At 39.9% G+C, this 22269-nt stretch overlaps 1 protein-coding gene across 6 annotated transcripts in view; it reads right to left on the reverse strand.

Annotated features, from left to right (window-relative positions):
* NELL1 (neural EGFL like 1) overlaps positions 1–22269 on the reverse strand; it is a 293578-nt gene that overhangs the window by 93781 nt on the left and 177528 nt on the right. For all 6 annotated transcript variants that reach the window (XM_074586318.1, XM_074586317.1, XM_074586314.1 and 3 more), the window contains exon 14: positions 21827–21949. In XM_074586318.1, the coding sequence (XP_074442419.1) occupies positions 21827–21949 (123 nt within the window). The remainder of the gene's footprint in view (positions 1–21826; positions 21950–22269) is intronic.

A 22269-nucleotide genomic window follows, 5' to 3' on the forward strand; every position in this document is an offset into this window, starting at 1 on the left:
TCTCAACACACTTTGCTCAATGGTCATCCGAACCACCACAATAAAGAACTTAACCCAAAGACCAATGTCCACAGGGTAACAAATGTCAGAAATGTCTGTAAAACCTTCTGGGAACCAGGCTGCTAAAATATAAGCAGCAGACACTGAGTATGTGTGTTTTTCCAATGCAAAACATAAAAGAGATTTTATACAGGGCAGCCATAAAGATATCTCCGAAACAAGGCAAGACACTTTCAAGTTGCAAGTCCATGCCTCAAAGTTTAGGAGCACTCGAGCTTTCATAACAAAGCTCTCTGCACTTCTTATTTTATGCAGAAGTTGTAGTAATGAGGAAGCCTACTGAGTGCAAAGTTTTCCTCCTACAGCACCATTTGTCGGCAGAGATTGCTTTTTAAGATTACTGTCATGCTGCCGATAGACAACAGAAGTCTACTATTATTTCTCAATTCCACATGCAATTTGCCACCAACAAAAAAACAGTGCAGTCTTTCAAAAAATCAATCTTTCCAATTCATGTGTATCAGTACGCAGCAATATCTAAGTAAATTTCAAAGCAAAAATCTCTTCATAGGGAAATTTATTAACATTCGATTCTTTGGATTTTGTAATCTCCAATAAACATGGCTACTAACATGTAAAACCACCGTAACGGACGCCTAAGCAAAACAGGCATTGCCAAAACAGGAGAGAAAAAGGGTAGTTAAACATGAAAGTTTCAACACACTGAGCAGTACTTCTGATCAAGGGAAAAAAAAAAAAACAAAAAAACAAAAACCCAACAACAAAAAATACCCACAACAACAAAAACACAACATCAAAACAAAACAACAACAAAAAAAACCAGAAAACACAACAGTTATAATAAGGTAATACAAAACTGATACATTCCTGCACTACAACTCTGACTACTACATCTATTCTTTATGTTCATCGTACTAACTCACTCATTAACATCTTCAGATAAGGTATTGTTTTATCTGCACCTGACTTTCCGATAATAAAAAGAGAGGAGATCTGTAAACATGGCCAAGGCTCAGATGCTACAAATGGGATCGTTTCTCTAGTGATACAATATTATTACAAGAAAGCCGTGAATTATGGACATTACAGAGGACAAAGTTTTAACCTTGCTGTAACCCATTTAAGTCACTGTAGGGTACAATGATCGAGTTTTCAAAAAAGAAACATCTGTTGTACTACAGCGGGTGGTGCTGTCACAACCATTTGTAAGTTTTTCTACCAATTTTTGTGCTTGAGACACAAATTTTGCTATATAACACACGCAATAATAAGTTATTCCCCATTTACAATTACTAGAAACACACAACACGAAGGCATTTGGAGTGGTAAAGGTGACAAGAAAGAATCTAAACCAAAGCTGAGATCCAGGCAGACACGCAGAATTCAACAATTGCAAGCCTCTCATTAAGAACCTTCTCTAGCTCCAATTTCTGTGATTCCCAAGACCTTACTCTTTAGGTGACTGGTGCAACACGAGGATGTAGAAACCACTGCACTCTATAAACATGTCATTGTCCTAAATTCAGATGGGTTTCTGTCCTTTTTTTCCCCGCAAGCTTCTGGACTGCTATTTGCTGTACTATGACATTCAACTGTGCAGTTTAAACCAAGCCAGCATGGGAAGCAGTAAGGTTCTAAAGTTACAGTTTATTTATTATCACTAAAATACAGTCTACTAATTTGGCTTTATTTTTTAAACAGTCATCTACAAAACAATACCTGCGCTTCCAAACAACCACCTTGTGTTTCCATGTGCCTGCCCCGCTCTCCAGACGCGCACAAGCAGGCTGGCCATGCCTACACCAAACCCGGAGAGACTCTCAACAGAAAAAACTACCAGTTCACTGCCACCCACCCAGGAGGATCTTATGTTTGTTCTCAGGCACTTAGTCTCTTCCCATATCTTCCTATAACATGTAGGCTTTTAATCCAACACAAGTTTTATTGGCGTGTTGCCTCTATGGAGTATATTGAACCACTCCTAAGTACCTGCGATTAAGAATGGCATTTCATCACCCCAGGGAGAGGGATATAACGAAAATAATCGTGCAGAGCTTTCAGTAGCAGCGCAGAGATCCCTGCAATATACCAGGGCAGTAGAGCTTACCAGTTTCCCCCAGCAGTGCATGGCGCTCTCCCACGTTTCCACCAACTGAAGAAAGCCCCTCACAACCCTGCGAGCACATCAGCCATTCCTCATAACCTGCTTATAGCTTGTATTTGCTTGGCTCCTCCGTGCTTCAGCGTCCAACTCCACAAAGTATATTAATGCAGCTAAAACGCTTACAACCCCACCTCATGCCCTGCTTCTGGATCCTTTTGCTGAATATGTAAGATGTATTAGCACCTCCAATTCAACTTAAAATCCCAACCTGTGCTAAATATAGACCTTCCACCACTTGAAGGTCAGAAACAGAAAAAAGGACAAGCTTAGTTTATGTGAGGAGTTACTATATTTGTGCCATTTCCATCCAGACTCCAAGGAAGAATAAACACGGTCTCTCACAACATAAAACAAAAACATCACTTGAGAGAGAAAATCTGCTGAGATACAAAGCAAACCCCAGGGAGACATATCCCAGCAGTCTCAGCACCGCAGATGAGTGAGTAGAGCTGTCAAGACCGAGAGAATTGCTGAAATGGTCTGCATCTATCACCACCGTCAGCTACGTCTTACTGGTGGATCACTCCCTTTCAGGACAGATTAAAACGTAAGAAGTAACTCAGAGGTTGATGACTTCAGTTCATACTGTAGTGGGTATCATTTCTATTACTATATCTTGTTACGAGAGGCAACTAGAGTAACCTTAGCCGTGCTTTCATCAAGGTAAGTGTACATTTCCCTGTAGTACTTCATCCTTTAAACTTTTAATTTGTGTGCTTTCAATTGTATGCTTTATCTCACACAGCATCTTACTCGATAACACTCCTTAAACCTGAAAACATGCTGTAAAAATGTAGCAGAGGAATTGTTTCATCCACTGCGGAGATACAGATCTCTGGAACTCATCAACGCCGAACTGGAATTTCCCCAGGACACTCAGGGATCACATCTGCATGATTCTAAATGCTCTCCATATCGGATCTTTGATGTTTATGTTTCACATCAAAAATGGGACAATCTACAGCACAGTGTGACCCCATGCCAACACCGAACAGCATGAACTGCTACATGGCGGATCACATCGGTATCGGCTGGAGTTCTGCCAAGCAGCTTGGCCTTGTACACCATTACAATTCATTTCATTTCTTAAAGGTCAGATATTTAAGTCCTCCTTTTTTCCACCTTCCTCAGCTTCTACCGCTGTTGTTTTTTTCAGTATGGCATAACGTAGACAGTGTAGTTTCTTCTTGCTCTCGGTTTGCCCAGACTGTGAGATTTAGAAGTTTTGCTTCTTAAATTCATACATTTTAATTAAAAGAAAAGTGTAAAATACTAGACTTCCAGACATAATTAAACCTAATACACTGTTCCAGATCAGAAACTCTAATTAAGTTTCAGTATCTCCTATCGCTAATAATCACCCAGTCAGCATATACCACTGACGAATTCCTCCCTCCCCTCGCCTTTCTGCCCCCAAGGTATTGCTGCCCCAATACTTAATTGGAAATTAAACATTTTCTCTCTGTGCAAGCTGGCCACACTTGTACTCTGATTTAAAGTTCACAATTAGAGATGCTTCTAATGTTGGAAAAGAAATAATCAGCCTAAGAGAAAAATGTCTTTCTTGAAATGTGTAAAATTGACATTCTGTGACCAACGTTTTGTGGCAAAGAACTCTGAAATGTAAGTTTCCGACCAGAATATTCACAAGTTTCTTGCTTGGGAAGAGGAAACAGAAGGTGAAGAACCAAAGACTAAGATGCATGAGAAAGACATGAAGGTTCATGCAGATCAGAAGATGAAGATTCTAACACTAAAACAGATTGTAAAAATAAAGTAATCCTTTTAGCGGTGGCCCAGTAACAAAGCCTAATAAAAATAATTGACTATATTTTACAAGTTTGTTGCTAAGTCATTGAAGACTAGCCTCCTGGAGTTTATAGCTCGCCCCTTGCCAAGGGAATGGCAGTTTTCCTTCTTAATGTCAGTGTTACACTCTGTATAAACAGAGTTGAGGACTTCTGCCGTTAGGACTGTCAATCTAGATTTCGTTCACACTAGATCAACTAGCAAAGAAAAAGCATTTTAAAATAATTGTATACTTGGTCTGTGGTGGCATTCTGAATTTAAAATGGGAAGTCTTTGTCTTGATAAATTTTACTCTAAAAGACACTACAAGGGCATTTCTTCCTAACAGTTTAGTATTTAACTATTCATTTAATTTCACAGCATGTATTTTTCAAAAATCAATACACCCAATACACAGAAGTATCCTTCTACCCAACCAGCTTAAAAAGCAAGGCTAACCCCCAGCACCACAGAACAGCAAAAGAAATGCTGTCCTGGTGGTGAAGCAACATTTTATGTTGCCAGCTGAGAGACTCAGGAGAAAAAGTGACCTTAATATACTCCTTTACTGGAGCTAGCAGAAAATAAATGCACTGAAACAGTTAATAGGCTTCATTCTGTGGAAAAGCAAACCTAAAGCCTTTGCTCTGCAACTCAGAGTTACAGCTCAGTGGTTGTATGAACACCCGCAGGACAGTCCACGGGTCTTGCCCTTTCAGCAGAGGCTCCTGAGCAACGATGGCAGCAATTTGGAAGTCAGAATGAAATGAAAGAAAAAAGAAAAGAAAAATCCAATAATCGAAGACAATTTGAAATAACTCCAAGGTCTAGAGTCTGTCCAGAGGAAAATATGAGACAAGAAGGGAAACAGACAATTGCGTTATGTTGCTTCCTTGGATTATCCTGTCTTCTGTTTCTCACCAGTCCACGCACTGCAGCGATGGCTGCGGGCAGTGACAGGCATTAGTAACAGGCTTGTTTCCATGCCCTTATTAACTGGTGTTTTAAGACACTGACAATAACGTGTATAAGACACAGTCTCCATTTGTTCTGCGTATAGAAGCACTGAACAACCAGATAAGTTGGGGCTCCCGCAGGGGAGAGGAGACAATTTTGACCTGACGGATCCGATTGCCTCAATGAGCACTGAGCAGAGCATGGATGAGGTTTCCGTATCTATCTCACAGAGGTACCGAACTTGCTCAATTCTCCCTCCCCCTATATATTTATCAAGTCAACACTGACCACATTACACGAAAGCACGTAGGGACCACGCTACTCAGGAATACACCACAGCAGCGCAGAACTCGCACAACCTGGACTGGAAGTGATCACATGAAAAAGGCTGACGATAGCAAAGACAGCCCATCCAGAAAGAGCCTGCATTCAACAAGCCAGGTTTAGTATCGCCCTCATCTGATCACTGCAACCACTTATGGTTGGGCTCGATGATCTTCAGGGTCTTTTGCAACCTAAATGGTTCTATGATTCTACAAACACCACCACAAAAGCTGGTGTCAGTTTCGGAAAATTTGTCCTAATGCCAAAATTCCATAGAATACGTTATTGATATAGCACGTCTACACAGCATAACAAATGCCTTGGTCAAAAAAGAAAACATAATAAATCATACTTTTCCCTTGTCCCAAAATCTAAGTGACGGCTGTCACAATCACACATAACTCAGCGCAACAACACTGCAGTATTGGGCCTTACAGGCTTCCTAATAGATCATTTTGTGATTTATTCTTACACCTATAGACAAAGTGGAAGCTATTCAAGTGATACAAGCCAGGAAAGCTGCTCCAAATCTTAAGCATCAATCACAGTATGTATTTAACTACACAATGAAAACACTTTCATGTCAAAAGAAGCTAGAATCAACTCTCTCTTTGATTTGTGGATTATATAGTTCTCATTTCTTTGAAAGCAATTGACCAGCTCAACAAATTATTACTGTTTTGCAATGAAATGTACTTGAATTTCCTACATTTCATTTAACAATACAAATTCCGGCTTCTAACATGCGTCTCTGAAGAAGCAAACTTGCAATAAAACCACATTTTGGCAATGCAGCAGTCACAACTCAAGCATAACAAGAAAATTGCAATTGTCTTGCACAAAGGCTTCTTTCAGCATTGTTTAAATGCACAACTACACAGTGAGATTAATAAAGAAGATCTGCAACTCCTGAGGATCGGATTTGAACCTTTCAAATGCCTGCGCTGATTTTGGACTTGGAAAACAAGAATCACATTAGGCTTTGTGTTGGTTCAAACTTACAAGATCTACATGTCTTCACGTCGTTTTATACCCAGTACTGACTTCCCTGCATCCTTCAAATAATGCGATAGCAAGCAAAGAGATTTCATGTCACCTAGTTGACACCACGAGTGAAATGCAAATAACCCTGCTAGAAGAAGATATTTTTGTATGATCTATCAGCAATATGATTATCATACATTCATGAGAAAGTCTCACCTGACTTACTGGAAGACTTTTCAAATTATTACAGTTTAATGAGAAATACCTAACATGACTGAATAAGGCTGATCATTTAACCGGGGGCTTTCATGAAAAGCTGGGTAGGCTGGGTTCAACAATAACTCTGGTAATTATATTAGCATCTTAATTACAATAAAATAATAGTGGAAACATGACGGAAAGTATTAAATTGACTTCAAGTTATGGGATACAAAGGAAAAAAAAAAAAAGACCTCGCACAATGTTCCAGAGATACTGGAGGTAGAACTGAGCAAGCAGCAAGATGTGACACTGGAGGCAGCGAAGCAGCCACTGACTTCACTCTGCGGACACCACTGAGCCAGCGCAGCTGGGCACAGCCCACCACGCACAGGGCTCAGCAAGTCCCCAGCATCCCGCACCCAGCACCCTTTGTGTGCTCTGGCCACCACTGCACAGTGGGAGCAGCCCACGATACTGGGCCGCGCTCCACTGCACAAGGTGGAGATGCTCTCAGTCTTACCTATTTGCTAAGCGTAAGCAGAATTTCAAATACCATTGCATCAAAGTTTCTACTTCCCTCCTTCCTAGAAGGATCACTTACCTTTCTGACATTTCCACATCTACAGCCATTTCTCACCGCACTTGCTAAAAAGGCCATGTTAAAGCCTCCGAATGTGTGTTCAACAGTCCTCATGAACAAATGTCACTGTCCACATAAATGTGAATAACTGCCCGCTTAGGCACCAACTTCAGCATCCTCCACCTACCACGCATTTTATAAAACTAGTATGTTACCAGCTATAGGGTTAAAATAGATTCCCTTAAATTAGAAGTATCTTCATCCTTGTACAGCAGAGTCAGTCTGTGGATGAGAGAAGTGCTTAAGTGGCACAGCTAAGTGGAGATAAGTGTTTCTTTTGCAGTACGTTGACATCACCAGTATGAGACACATGAATGCAACCTATGACACTCCAGAGCCATCAGTCCTGCAGAGCATTTCGGCATTGCGGTATGCTACAAATAAACAGTGGTAAGTGTCAGAAGAGGGCATGTAGTCTTTGAAGGGCACGAACAAATCCTTAATGAAAATGCTTTTTCTCACAATACCTGCACAATTTCATGAGAAGCAACAGCTTAAGCTCTTGCAGCAGTTTGAAATATTATCTGTCAAATGTAATTTTCAAGGCAAGAACAGACTACCTGTCCTCTTATGGATTACCTCATTAACGTGTGCCTAGCATGCCTACCTAGAACAGATGGGAGCCTGACTGGACCTGACTGGTATGACCTAGGAGACAGTTTACAAGGTTTATCAGAGTTGCAATATCAGAAAGAATATTAAGGTTTAAATAAAAATTAAAGAAATACATTCAGATGCAAATGCAGTATGCCAGGTTTGCCAACATTAAGCTCAGCCATATTCTACAGCACAGTTTATTTGCAGTGAGGGCCAGCATATTTCTCACTGACAGCTGGAAAACAGCAATAGAAGAGATTTTGAAGTCTATACAAAAATCACAGTTCAGAGCTTAGAAACACATCATAAAAGTACCTGAAATTATATTTCAAGATTCGTATCACACTTCTGTTTAATGTGCAATCTTCAGTTTTAAGTACTCAGCACAAAGAAACATTGCTTACAAGTTTCTGACGTCTACCTTTATCAGTGACAGTTAATTACACTTGTTTTCATGCATCTGATTTTATGCAGTAGGTATAATTTACTGTATCACTAGGTGTAACTCTCCCAGTAGACATCCAGACCAACAGGAACAGTAATATAAGCAATACATAGAAGGAAAACATAAAGGGAAAGATCAAACAAAGCACCCGCACGCCTCAAATGCAACGCAGACAGAATTGAGGTAACGACATCTGAAAATGCCATTCAGCATTCTTCCTCAGCTCTTCTCTCCAGCCTACTCACCGAGCCCCATTAGACATCACAGAATACCTGAAGTTGGAGAGAACCCATAAAGATCACCAACTCCAACTCCCTGCCCCTTGCAGGACTACCTAAAACTAAACTATATGACTAAGAGAACCGCCCAGACCCTCTTTGAACTCTGACAGGCACCTGCGTTTTGCACAGAAACCTTGAGACGCTGCATAAACCTTTGGCACCGAATGAGGCCCTGTCAGCTGTAATAAGCAGAAAACAAGCTGCCACAGTCTGTGGGACTCCCACTGTCCTCAAGCCCAATGGCCCAAAAGCCTGCCAGGGAGCCCCACAGAAAGCACCGACTTCCACAAAGAGCTTCCAGCCTGAATCTACCCAGGTCCATGAGAATCAAGGCGAGAGGGACACGTCAACACGAATACCCTGCATAATTGTCTGCTGCTGAAGCACTTGCCCAGGAGCCGGGGAAGCGTGAGGGTTAACTCTCCCTCACTCTAAAAGAAGTGAAACCCAGAGCTCCGCTTCTTTCTGAAGAAAAAAAAAAAAAAAAAAAAAGAAAAAGTCTTTATCCCTTTGATCCCACAACTGAACCTGGGAAACATGGGAGCAGAAAAACAAGCACAAGGATGTGTAACTCCCTGTGTTAGTGGTTACAGCAAGCAGCCATAAGGTGGGAAGTACACTGCCTGTCCTCTACTCCAGCTGGGTGGAGGTACTTTTTTTGCTTCCTTTTCTTTCACCTGAGGAACATTTGATGCAACGGGTACAAATACTCAGTGGATCAAACCTAAGCATCTGAGCTATTTCTGAATTCCAGTGCTTTTACAGCAGTAAAAGAATAAATAAATAATGGAGCAGTCAAAATGACTTGGCAATAACCATTAGCAACCACTTACAGATTCCCACTCACTTTTATTTTGTCTCCAACAACTTCTCTGTGATGTCACTGAAAATTAGTTTCTAAATCTTCTGCTAAGCCGACTCTATTTGCCGAGGATTCAGAGATAAGCGATAGGTGGATTTGGCTATTCAGTTATCCTTTCTTCAGATACGATGAATTCAGCCTCCCCTTAATACCCGCAGCAAAAGATGAATGCTCACTGTCTGTGTTTATTCTAACCTGTGTGATATAAACACAGCAAGGCATATTCAGCACGAAACTAAAAAAACTAAGTGCCTAATTATGTCAGAAGTCCCACTGGAGTCAATCACTTACTTTTAGTTAGATACATACCTTGCTCAGTCAGGTCTAAAATTACCACATTAAGAATTTTCTCACTTGTCTCTCTCCGAAGGCTAAGGGAATACTGTGCTGTGCATGCAGGACTGATTTGATTACCTCAATCTTTTACTGGGAAATAACGTATGTCATGGCAATGTCAGGCGACTATTGTTTCCTTTGTTCTGTTCAGAGGGAGGAAATAATAGGTGTCAGGAAAGCAGTACAACCATGTGTCTCAGTAATAAACGTGGCATATTAATGAGCATCCGTAAACCATTATAATTAATGCAGGGGAATGGATATTGCCTACTTAAACTCTGCAAGTGTTCTAGTAGCTCCACACCCAACTGCCGTCTGATTCCATCCCAGGGCTTTCCACTCACAGGAGCTCCTTTGCAAAGCCATCAGGCACTGTGAAATCATCTGCTCAGGGGAACGGGTGGATACATTTTAATAGTACAAGTGACAGTTGAGAACAGCCATCCAGCCTCTTCATCAGTGGCAGCAAATGCATCCCGTAATCTATGGGAGGCATATACTTATACCCTTGAGGCTACAACGTAATTAACAGGCTACAGAGGAAGATGGATAAGATGGCCGTGCACAAAGGTATGGACGTGTATAGCTTTTATTTATTTTTTTTTTTAAACAACAAAGGTACACTTGTGAATTTTACATCATTTTAAAATTTCAAGCCCTGCTTGGTGCGCCTGTGTAGCCTGTAGCTTTCAAATAAATAGTCAGGTTTGAAGTTTAGCTTCAAAAATCCAGCCTGACAATTCCCATCTTTAGGCACATAACTGAAAAAAAGAAAGAAAACCGCAAGCCCCATCAAGGTGACACACTAAGACGACTGAGTATTTATCGGCAGAATAACAACATAGGTCACCCTTCAGGAATACCTAAATAAAAACTCTTAGTCTTTATGAGATACAAATTGTTCATTTGTACTCCTGGATGACTGAATTTCAAGTCATGTTGAAAAGTGGGACCCCTTCAATTCCCACCCCTACTTGGTTAACTTCTAATTCCCTCTGCACTTAATGTGTCCTAAGCTATTTTAATTCACATTCTTCTTGTAGTTCATGTACTGAATTCACCTTATAATTCATTTTGATGATACAATCTTCAAAGCACCATTTGTTTTTTTTAGAAGGTTCTGGAATAGGTTCTTTTCCACGGCAACATTTCTTTCAGGTACCATTCGCAGTATACTGTTTAAGCTCGCCATTAGTCTTGTACTTCGCATATGCTCGCCTAGCATAGCCCCATTTATTATTTTTATCGTTGAACGCTTTAGATAAGAACTCTTTACACACACAGGGGTGCCTCAACTTTTCAGCATGTTGCAGAGGCTAAAACACCAGCACCACTGCGAAACAGTCGAACTGGAGAATCTTTCCAGATAAAAATATGCAAATTGCCCCATCAAACATCCTGCATGGCTTCCAGATTTGCCATTCCCAGTGCTCAACAAATAAATGCAACCTCCAAAACTAGTAAGCCAACCAACGTAACTCACGCAAAGTAAGCAATTCCTACGCGCAGGGCAATCCAAGTTTTCCTTACTATAAAATACCATTTTCAGTAAGGTGGGCAAGTAAATCATTTGTAATTACATTTTTCCTGTGCTGGATATCTACCAGAAGCTGCATTGTAGCAAAAAATCCATCTATTTCTCAAAATAAGTAACAGGTAGATTTATTACTTCTTTTTCTTGGACTCTCCCCTGTCCCTAGGTCCCCACTCTGACACACAGATTTGAAGGACATGTCTTTTGCCACGTCTCTGAATTATTGATGGTTAATCACACTCTCTTAACATTCTTCCAGCATTCAGCAATTTTCACAATGCTGCACGAGCCAGACCAAGGCAAGAGAAGACAAAGCCACAGCGGAAAGATGCAGCTGGAGAACAGAGGGAACAGGAAGAGAATGAGGACTGCAGGAGCTGCAGAGAGGAAAGTCAACCGTAACATAGTTGCCTGGGAACCTGGAACTGAACCCCTTTTCCATGTCCTCCTCCAACGGCAAGACCACAAAGAGTAACATCATCCTCCTCAAGCCATGGAAAAGCATATGAAGGACACCACTACAGCCCCCTTCCAAAAACCCAGACAAATGCTTGAATAACTAAACCACCACACTACACTGATACCAGAGAGGTAATGTAAAGGCAGCTAAAGTACATTTTCACTCCATTGCAATCATTTGATAAGAACAATATAGATTGGTTTCTGAAGGACCCAGTAATATCCTAAATTCAGTACAGATACCAGGGCAGTAGCTAATAGTAATAGGGTGACACAATGAATGACAAAAATAATAAACACTGAATACCTACTTTCAGGACTTCATCTCCTTCACTGATTGACAAGTCTATACTGTGCACTGAATGAGGCAGAGGGACCGAAATACCCACAGCACCTGTGATTTTATCAGTAAGGACTGTGTTTCAGCTGTGGATGCAGGCAACGTAAGATTGAATAGGTGACCTAAATTTTAAATATCCCTTAATGCTTGATTTTGGAGTCTTAACCTTTCTTTTGGTTTTCTGAAACTAAAAGGCATTGGTATTTTTAAAATTCCTTAGTTATTTTTAAAATATTTTTGATAGTTTCTGTGGAGAAATCACAGCCCAAGGGCTCAGGAACAAGCCTACCATTCTGGGAAGAGAGTCTGAATCCTGGATCCAGGTACTGATGGTGTGTGTCACGTCTGACAAATCACTTAATGTTTTTACTTTGGTTTATTGCAGTGTGGGAAATTCATAGGAACAGGCGGCTGAAAGAAGTTTTCTGGCTGGAGTTTATTCCACTGCTATGGTAAAGAACAGCCCCACAAACACCCTGTGAAAATCTTAGTGACCCCTTTGTAAAAATAAAACAATACATAAATAAATGACTAATATTATCCTTACCCTTACTCTCATAATAATCTTGGCTAGAGGAACGTAAAAATAAATCAACTCAGTCATTCCACAGGGCTTGCTATAGCCCAACATCCTCTCTCTGACTACAACCCATAATGAACATCAAGGTAAAGAACAGGGCAAGGATCTGGTGACGCTTCCTAGAGATTCCCCATGACCTTCCACAAACCAAGGATTGTGCATCCACCAGTTGGGATCTTCTTCTGATGTGCAGCAGCTTTTTCAACTCTGTCTCGCCTCCTCACCACCCTCTGACCAAGAGTTTCCACATTAATTATGTGCAGTGTGAAAAAGTACTCCCTTCTGCATTGGGGCGACAGCGCAGTAGTACTCCTGTTGCCAAAAACAGTAACCGCAATACTCTTATTTTACATTTGGGCAAGATATTTATATTCAGTTTTCAATCTTGTTTGGTTATGGTCTACAGGGAATAGAAAGAATTTCATGGGTTTGGTGTCCTCTTGCCTTGTCATGTGCCTGTGCCATATCCATTAATCCTGAATCGGTTGCACACTGTAGCTGACTTCACAAGAGAGCGAGCTCGGTGCTGCTCATGCTATTTTGCTCCTGTTGCAGCACAGAGACAAGCCCACGCTGCAAGAGGCTTTGTGCAGCGCTATATTTCAAGAAGCTCTTACTGAACTGCTTTGTCCCACCTACCATGAGAAAATAAGTACTTTGTTCCGAATAATTGCACAGCAAGCTCCCAGAGCAGGCAGGAGAGTCACAGATCTAAACAGACTGGGTTTCCCAAATCATAAGGATTACAAGTTAAAAGCCGACAGTACTGCAGACCAAATGACTGACCACGATGTCTATTGCTCTACTGTCAGAAAAGCAGTAAAGCATAGCAAACTAGTTCTTTGAATGAAGGGTGTGTTTGTGGACTTAATAATTGATATTTTTTGTTCAAATTTTAGATTTTCATACTACAGGAAGAAAGAAAAAAGTACAAATTGGGGTAATATGAACGAACCATTCCAGTAGCATTAGAAAGCTTCTTCTTGACTTCAGGAGACCCTGGATTGGGGTCCTCAAGGGGTTCTGTGACAGAAACCTGGGAGATGACACAGCTACTGCAAACAGAAGGAGTTACTGATTGAGACGATCTTGAACAGAGTGTGGAAAATAAATACAATATATGGTGCAGATATTAAATATAAACCAAAACCGTCATATTTTTTTCTATTATTACTCTTTTAAAAGAAAAAGCAATGAATATTGAAATAGTCCCATATTCCTATACAACCCAGTTTTACTGCCCAGGAGATTGCGGGGAACATAACCATTAACTTGTCGTCACCTTGTCATCACCTTGTAATTCTTTTGTACATGCCATATAGGACCGTGAATCCAGAGTCAACTGCGGATTCTAAACGAAGGAGCGTAAACCAAAGCAGCAGGAGACAATAAGCAACAGAGTCAACAAGAGAATCTCAGGTTCGGAATCTGAACCTAGAAACCCTCATAAACATTCATGAGTAGGTCTGCGGAGCCCTTCGGACTTACCCATACAAGCAGAAAAACCTGTCAGATTAAGTTTTAAAATTTTTCAGATAAATACAGCGTTTCCTTCCTTTTATACAGATACAATAGTTGCTCTGGACTAGACCGCTTCTTCAGCAAGCACAAATCAGTACTACGCTCTTTTTAAATTAGCTATAAACCTAGAGCAGTAGAGACAATCTGTGACAGCAAAGAGATCAGGATCTGGATTCTGACAAGTTACATTAATCACGGGTTTTAAATGATCTATTTCCATAACTGATGTGCATTCTAAATCATCTTGAACAATCTCACACACAGAACAGGATCCAATCAGCAGGAAATATTGTGCCTTTAGAGAGGCTGTAAAATTGGACTGAATAGTGCCGGATATGTACAGCTTAGCTCTTAATATGAAAATAATTACGCCTGAATTTCAACATCTCACGCAACTAAATCTAGGCAATGATGTTTTAAGGGCAAGAAAAAGTTATCCTATATCATCTTAATTTCATCAAAATTATTTTAAAGCATTACAGTCCAAAATCAAACCGAGAACATTAGAACTGAAGGGGCTTAAAAAGTATATGGCAAATAATTTACAAAGGGAGTTTATGTAACTCAAAATCCAAACAGAAACATAGCAACTCTAATGTACGTACCACCCTCAATAACTAACTAATCATGAACAAAAACACAAAGATTTTTACATTAAAACTTCAAATTTTAATTTTTATTAATAAAGAATATCTAGGACTACATAAAATTTAGTGGCTTCTATCAGACTTTCTTGAGGGGGTGGGATCTTATCAACACTTATAAATACTGAAAGGGTGGGTGTCAGGAGGATGGGGCCAGGCTCTTGTCAGTGGTGCCCGGGGACAGGACAAGAGGTAACGGGCACAGGCTCGAGCATAGGAAGTTCCACCTAAACATGAGGAGGAACTTCTCTCCTTTGAGGGTGGCAGAGCCCTGGCACAGGCCGCCCAGAGAGGTGGTGGAGTCTCCGTCTCTGGAGATATTCCAAACCCGCCTGGACGCGTTCCTGTGCCACCTGCTCTGGGTGACCCTGCTCTGGGAGGGGGTTGGACTAGATGATCTCCAGAGGGCCCTTCCAACCCTATGATTCTATGATTCAGAGTCCAACCATGCTAGAATGAAAAATCTATAAGAATTCTAATTATGCTGTTGTGTAACTATGTACTGGTTTAAAATTATTAGATCAGTTACATCTAGAATGCTTCACCCAAAAAGTGGGACTATCCAGTGTCTTACACTTGCCATGGCATTTTCCACATGTGCCAAGTGACACCAAAATGCACGTGTATGCACTTACCTGCTTTTGCAGCGATTTATTCACTACTTATTAGGTACAACGAACTACACAAAGCTCAAGACTGAAGAATGAAGATGAGAATCTCAGCACGAGTCAAAACTCCAACGTTCTTTCATGAGACTTGTGAATATTACACCAAAACAGCAATTAAAGCCCTGATAAGGCGTATCAACCATTCAAAGCCTTACAGCTACAAAAATCGAAGGCTATAGGAAAAGACGTGTTTGGTCCTTTCCACTTTAGTCTTGGCCTCAGTATTATAACACACTCCAATGCTCCATAAAGGCTTTCAACTCCATCTCCAACAGACACACACACATGCAAAAAAAATAACCTAAGCAGCAGTTAGTCGCCTTACAGTGATCTGATACGCTTTAACGTCAAGATATCAGCACGTCTAACTCACGCCGCTGGAATTTAGTTAATCTACCTTAGCATTGCTGACATCAATGTAAAAAAGGACACAAAAAAAGCAGATAACCCAGCACAGAAATAACCAAAGAGACTGATTTATTTATTTATTTCTTCTTCAACTCTTACTAAAAATACTCTTGAGTACTTTTCATAGCAGGAGAAATTTCATAACAGATCAAAATTTCTTTGTCTTTAGTCATCTATTTACAGAATCACAGAAACTTCAGAGTTGGGAGGGACCTCTGGAGATCATCTAGTCCAACTCCCCTGCTAGAGCAGGATTGCCCAGAGCACATCCCTCAGGGCTGCATCCAGGCGGGTCTTGAAAATCTCCAGAGAAGGGGACTCCACACCCTCCCTGGGCAGCCTGTTCCAGTGCTCTGTCACCCTTACTACACTGTCACGATACTGCAGACACATTGGAAGATATACAGTTTCTTTCATGGGCACATTTTTCAGATTATTAAATATATGTCAGACTAAGAATTACTTTTAAAAAATACCTGCTTGGAAACAAAGATGGAAACGGCAGTGAAAGAAAGCTCTCAGACTGCCGTTTGTTAAAACAACAAATCCATCTGATTACAATTGGTGAATAAAACAGTGTGAACTAGGCCAACTTCCTGATTTACATCAGCCAAAAGCAATTTTCAAGCCTGTGATGTATTCTTGTTGTCAGTAAACATTCTGAGTGTATTATGAATAAAGACTCCATATGAATATTCCCATTACCTTATAAAAGATAAGAGTATCTGTACTTTTCACATCAGGTTAATTATACAAGTTATTCATGAAGTGACCAGTAAGTTCATCAGTAACAACCGCACTCCCAAACACATGTTCCAAAGCAAATATATATGAAGAACCACGGTACAAGTAAGTAATCTGGATTTCCAGATTATACCAGAAGAACTGACCCGCTTAAGAATAATGGCTTTCATCTTTAAGATTCCACCATACACTGAGTTGTAATCCCTTAAGTATCTCCTGTGAAATGCTGCAGAAGAATATAACAGGAGCAAAAAATAACATCATACTCTATAGTCTGGCAGAAATAAAGCATTCTACAGCCTGAATACTAATTAGAATAAACACTGTCTTGATTTTTATTTCACAATACTCAATGTTTCTCTGCCATCAGTCATATTGCACAATTTGCTTTAAGGTTTATGACTGTAACTGAATCCACCTCATTTAATCATTCTAATAAATCTACACCTCAGTAGAAACCACTAAATGAGATATTAATAGCACACTAAATATACCTGTTAGACAGACTATAACGAGTAAAATATAGACGTACAATGAAAAATATTTGCACTTGTTTAAGAGCTACACTTCTGTTCGTTCCCCACTACAGAGATATATGGAAAAAAGATTAGCAAACAGATCTTGTCTGTTTTCAGAAGAATTACCCCTGTTTACCATCTGAGTACGTTCAAGGCCACTTCCATTTTTCTGATAAGATAAAAGGACTTCTATGGGCAGAATTTATACATAAAAACAAACGTTTGGAACAAAATACCAAGAGCCAGGACAAGGCTTGTATAGTACATGTAGGGCTCCTTGTACAAAAGAAAAACACTGATTCCAACAAAACCATGATGCACATTGTTCATGCTGAAAAGTCAGATCTATAGCCCCTACAAAACCTGGTGGGTGAGGTTTTGTTTGTTTGTTTGAAGGCATTCAATCCCAAATGTCATCAACTATTTTAGGAAACCTGCTGATGTTTCAATATACCTCCGCTCCTTTCTTTGACTTCAGTCTATGGTACAAGGAACAAGCTCTGTAATGAACTTCAACTTGTAGGACTGTACAGCCCACAGCAGCTATTCTCTGGCTTCCATCTCACTAAGGCAAAGTAGATGGTGGAGCACAAAGTTCGTTGTATTTTAACAAATGGCACACCCTGCTTCAGCACAGCATTTCCACAGCACGCAGAGCAAGGCCGCTAAGTGGAAGCGCAACTTGAACTTACCAAGACAAAAAGCAGAGAAAAACATTTGCCCTCTACACATTTTCCAGCCTCCCAGATTCAAGCCCTGCCAAGATGTCAGACAGAAACACTGCAGTAGTACACAGACCAAGAGCATCTATTCTCTAAATACAGTATTTATCTCTGTATTCAATATGCCCGTTCTTCAACTAGAGTCATGACAGTGGGTTTTCACTCGTTTTATACATGACAAAAGTTCTACTCTTGCACGCTCAACCCTGTCTACAGGTGACAGGTTATTCATAAACCTGGTCGTCCTTGGAAACTAAGACTTCTTTCATCTAACCATTGCCACTGAACACTGATTTCCCAAAACATCCACCCTGACAGGCACACTGCAAAGTGCCACGTTGTACCAGGTACTCATTTGCCCACCACACCTTTTTTTTTTTTTTTTTTTAACTAGAACATTCAGTTGCTAAACCAATTTTTATCACCTTTTCCTTCTACCCTAAGTTAATTGCCTTTATGCTGCGCTATTAAATCCTACCCTGAAGCTTAGTGAAATTGCTCCAATTGTCCTCATTCCACCCTCACCCATGAATTCTATAATTCATGTACAGAAGTCAAGTAAACAGGCACAGCGTGAGTCTTCGGTTACCCTCCTACAGCTTCTCCCATTTCCCAAGTCATTCTTAGTTCTTCTGAATTTCTTCAAAGTTTCCTTCATAGAAAAAAGCAACTTAACAAATCTGTAGCTTCAGAATCTCTCTCTATTCAACAAGTTATTCCTCTGTCCTATGACTTTAATGCTGTAACGTCTTCCAGCAAAGATCTCCCTATTTTACTTTTCTTTTTCTGAAGAAATCCTAAAATATAATCTATCTGATTCTGGGTCCAGTATTCTGTCAAATTCACTAATGGTGATGGCACAGCATGGTCCTGCCTTGCCATTTCAGCTCACCTCAGCCTCCTTCTCTTCTGATCTATTGCCAAAATTCCAGTGTCTTTCTGAAGGGCTAAAGCCCCCTTCTTACAGTGAAATTGAGAGCACCCACAGGAAACAAGTCTTATTTGTCTCTATTTATAGTCCATATATCGGTAACTATGTATTTATACAGATTTTCTTGTGTTCGTCTGCACTTGTCTTTCCGTTTTTGTGTCACTTAAACTGTGGCAGTATCTATTTTAAAACAGAAACGCATTTGGTCTCGGTCTGCGCCCTTTTCCACCACCTTCCTTCATGACAGGTTCCACGTCTAGTTTGACACAATTCAGTCTTTAATTACATAGTCTAGTCTGCCACATTTACAGTAAAGCAATTCCTTATGCATGAAATTTATTTTTCTACTCAAGAAGTGTGACAGCCTAATTATACAGATTTTTTTAAAAAAATATTTGCTTTCCTCGTCAACATTTGTTTTTATTTCTAAATCCCCAGCAATCACAATATTCATATCCAGATTATTTCTGTCCTTTTTATTTCTCCATACTTTTCACAAAAAAAATGCAAACACCACAAATTCCTGCCAGAGTAATTTCACTGTATTTACCAGTAGTTCACCACGCAATTTAATTTAACTACACATAAGTTTTCTTTTCTAAAATACAAATAACAGTACTCTGGGCTTTTTATAAAGACTACCACAGTCTTATCCAGTAAAGTCAAAGAGGAGCATTACTCTGATTTTATTTTTTGTACCATTGCTAAAATAGATTGCTGAAATATATTGTAGAATCAGACACAAAGCCAGTCCTTTTCCCTCGCCGTAAAATTATCGTTTTCCTATTTATGCTTTTGCTGGACAATATTAATAATATTTCTTATTGAACTACAGAGATACGTTATTTCAGCAGTAGTTGGAACAATTGTTTTGTGTATGCACACATCTATAACATATAAACATTTATAAAGCACTTACAGATGACTCAAGGAGAAGAGAAATGTTTGTCCTATCTTCAGACGATATTACATTAAGCTTATCACCTTGGCTTATATCTACTCTTTTCCAATCTATATTGCCTGAAGATAAAACCCCAAAATTATTACAAGACAACATAAGCAGTTTGTAGTTGTCCTGACACATTCACGCCTCTTTCCTTGTGCCTATCCTAGCATTTGCGCAAGGAAACCGCTGCGACTGGTAACTGAGAACTTACCACTGTTAAACTTGGTAAAAAAGAGGCAAAAGTGGTGCTTCTGGTGCTACCATGGGCAGAATGGAAACATTTCTTAAATTAGCAGTCCAAACTTGTAAAAACCTCAAATGACCACAGAACCCCAGGCTGAGAAACCCAGACCACTGCTTTACATTGAGTGTTTTTATTATTCACTAAAATGCGCACGATTCTAATAGTAGCTGGTGTGCAGTAGTAACTATTCCATGCAGCGCCAGATTATTCTTACCCATAGTGACTTTAACAGCTATTAGAATGCAAACACCTTTCTATAATCTCCACTTTCCTTTTCAATTTGTGCTTCCCAGTCAGAACAAGAGAATGCACTTCGTTTCCTCTCCTTCCATGTACATCTATCTCAAAAAGGCAACTATAACTACATTCACGTGTGCAATTCAAGGCATACTAAAAAAATGTGTAATATATATTTTTATCCATAACTCAGATTTCAACAGAACTTTGAGGTGAAAAACATTATTTCATTTCTCCAGCACAATTTCATTATTTCAACATTACTAGATTAATAAATATGCAGTAGGAGTTTCGCTTTGAGTTTTTGGCACATTAACCCAAACATCCAGGTGTGCAAACAAAGAAACCAGTGTGAAAACACAGGTTTTATGAACTAATCCAAACATCCCTGTTTCAAAGAAATATGATTAAGGGTTTGTCTTGTGTTATCCTCAGAAAAACAAAATACCACAGTCAGACAGGCTGTTCACGCAGATTTCCCTGAAACTCTCATCGTCTGTGCTGCAGTTTCCATTCATTGCCATCAAAGACTGAAAATATACTACAATGAGTTTCTCCCCAATATCACCTGTTGGTCTTCAATATAGACAGAGCAAGATTTAACTTGCTCACCATTCTTGTAACATTTCTGTATTACTTCTTAAATCTTTACAAACCATGTACAGTTTTCAATACAGCGATGCTCTTGTGCAGACGGACAGTACCCAAAGAAAGGCACATCAAAAAGCAGGCAGATGGTATACGCTAATTCCGCAGTGGACAAGCTAACCTCAACAAAGAACTTTAGCTTGAAACAAGAACAACGTCAATCTTCCTTCTCCTTTAAAGGAACTGCTCGGCCAATTCACACCACCCTGGAAAATGAATATCCAGTCTCTTGTACCCCCAACCTAAATACAGACTATTTTACCCTTTACATTCCCCAATTTCACTAGCTGTCATTTGAAAAAAATCAAGTTAGTTTTCTATTACTGCAAGTCTGTTTAGAAAGTCAGAAAGCATGCACTCCCAGACAAGACAAAAAATAGCTTTTTAAGAAACAAATATAACTCATAAATGCATGAGTTACAACTCAATAGTAGTTCATGACACAGGCCTCACTAAGCCAACTAGTTTAATATACGCCCTCCTCTCTTTTTATATAATGTATTTGTTTCTTTCTCTACAGAAACAAAACCCAAAACAACCCTAAATAAATGATCTACCACTTCAGAGAAAGCATGGCTGACTATCAGTATTTCTTGCTTATGTAACAGAGAAATCTTCAAAGTACACATTTAAAGGTAAAGATTTTTTTAAAAAAAACCCACTCTGATGTGATTAGTCAAATAACAACCATATGATGTTAGCATAAAAGACAATTTTCTTAATTCAGAAGGCATCTGATTCAATTTTGAAAGCCAAAGGTGACAGTGCATACCATCCACAGTTTATAAAACTGTGAACATCACTTAAAACCTGAATGATACTGGCTCAAATGACAATATTTGGTGACAGTAAATGAAAAGTGCTTTGCTCCTAGCGTTCCAAAAAATATTTCCTGCTTGCTGTGAACTTATGCACAGATCAATTCCCATCATCTCCGTGCATACTCCATTTTCCAGATGATAAATCTTATAGCAAATCATTGACAGAATCCAGCCATCACAAGTTACCAGAACGTAGGTGACTGTCAGAAAATATTAATAGAGTCTGCCACTTTTACCGTGTTGCTAGAGGAACAGGCTTACCTCGGCAGATGGTCCCGTTCCCCACGTAGCCGGGTTTGCAGGTGCAGCTATGTCCCCTGACAGTGTTCGTACAGATTGCATTCTCATCGCAGTTATGCTGTCCGCTGCCACACTCATCATGCTCTACAAGGGGGGAAAAAAAATAAAAATAAAAATAATTACAAGAGAGACAGTGAGCCTTTCAGTGTGATGATGTGGCATTCGAAAAGCAAGTGGAATAACGAGGCTGCCTCAGTGGCTGAATGCTGGGAGTTTGGTGGGGGAGTCAGCTATGGCTCTGCTTCACTAGGAGACCCAACAACATGTGCATGGTGTCAGTAGATTATTTAGGTACAAAACCAGGGAGTGGGGGGGGGGGGGGAAGAGTTGGTGAGAAAGCAAAATATGGCTATGACAAAAATCCATGAAGAAGAGTATCACAGAAAAATAGCTGCTGTGAAGAC

This window comes from Larus michahellis, chromosome 4 (genome assembly GCF_964199755.1).
Source record: "Larus michahellis chromosome 4, bLarMic1.1, whole genome shotgun sequence".
Lineage (NCBI taxonomy): Eukaryota > Metazoa > Chordata > Aves > Charadriiformes > Laridae > Larus > Larus michahellis.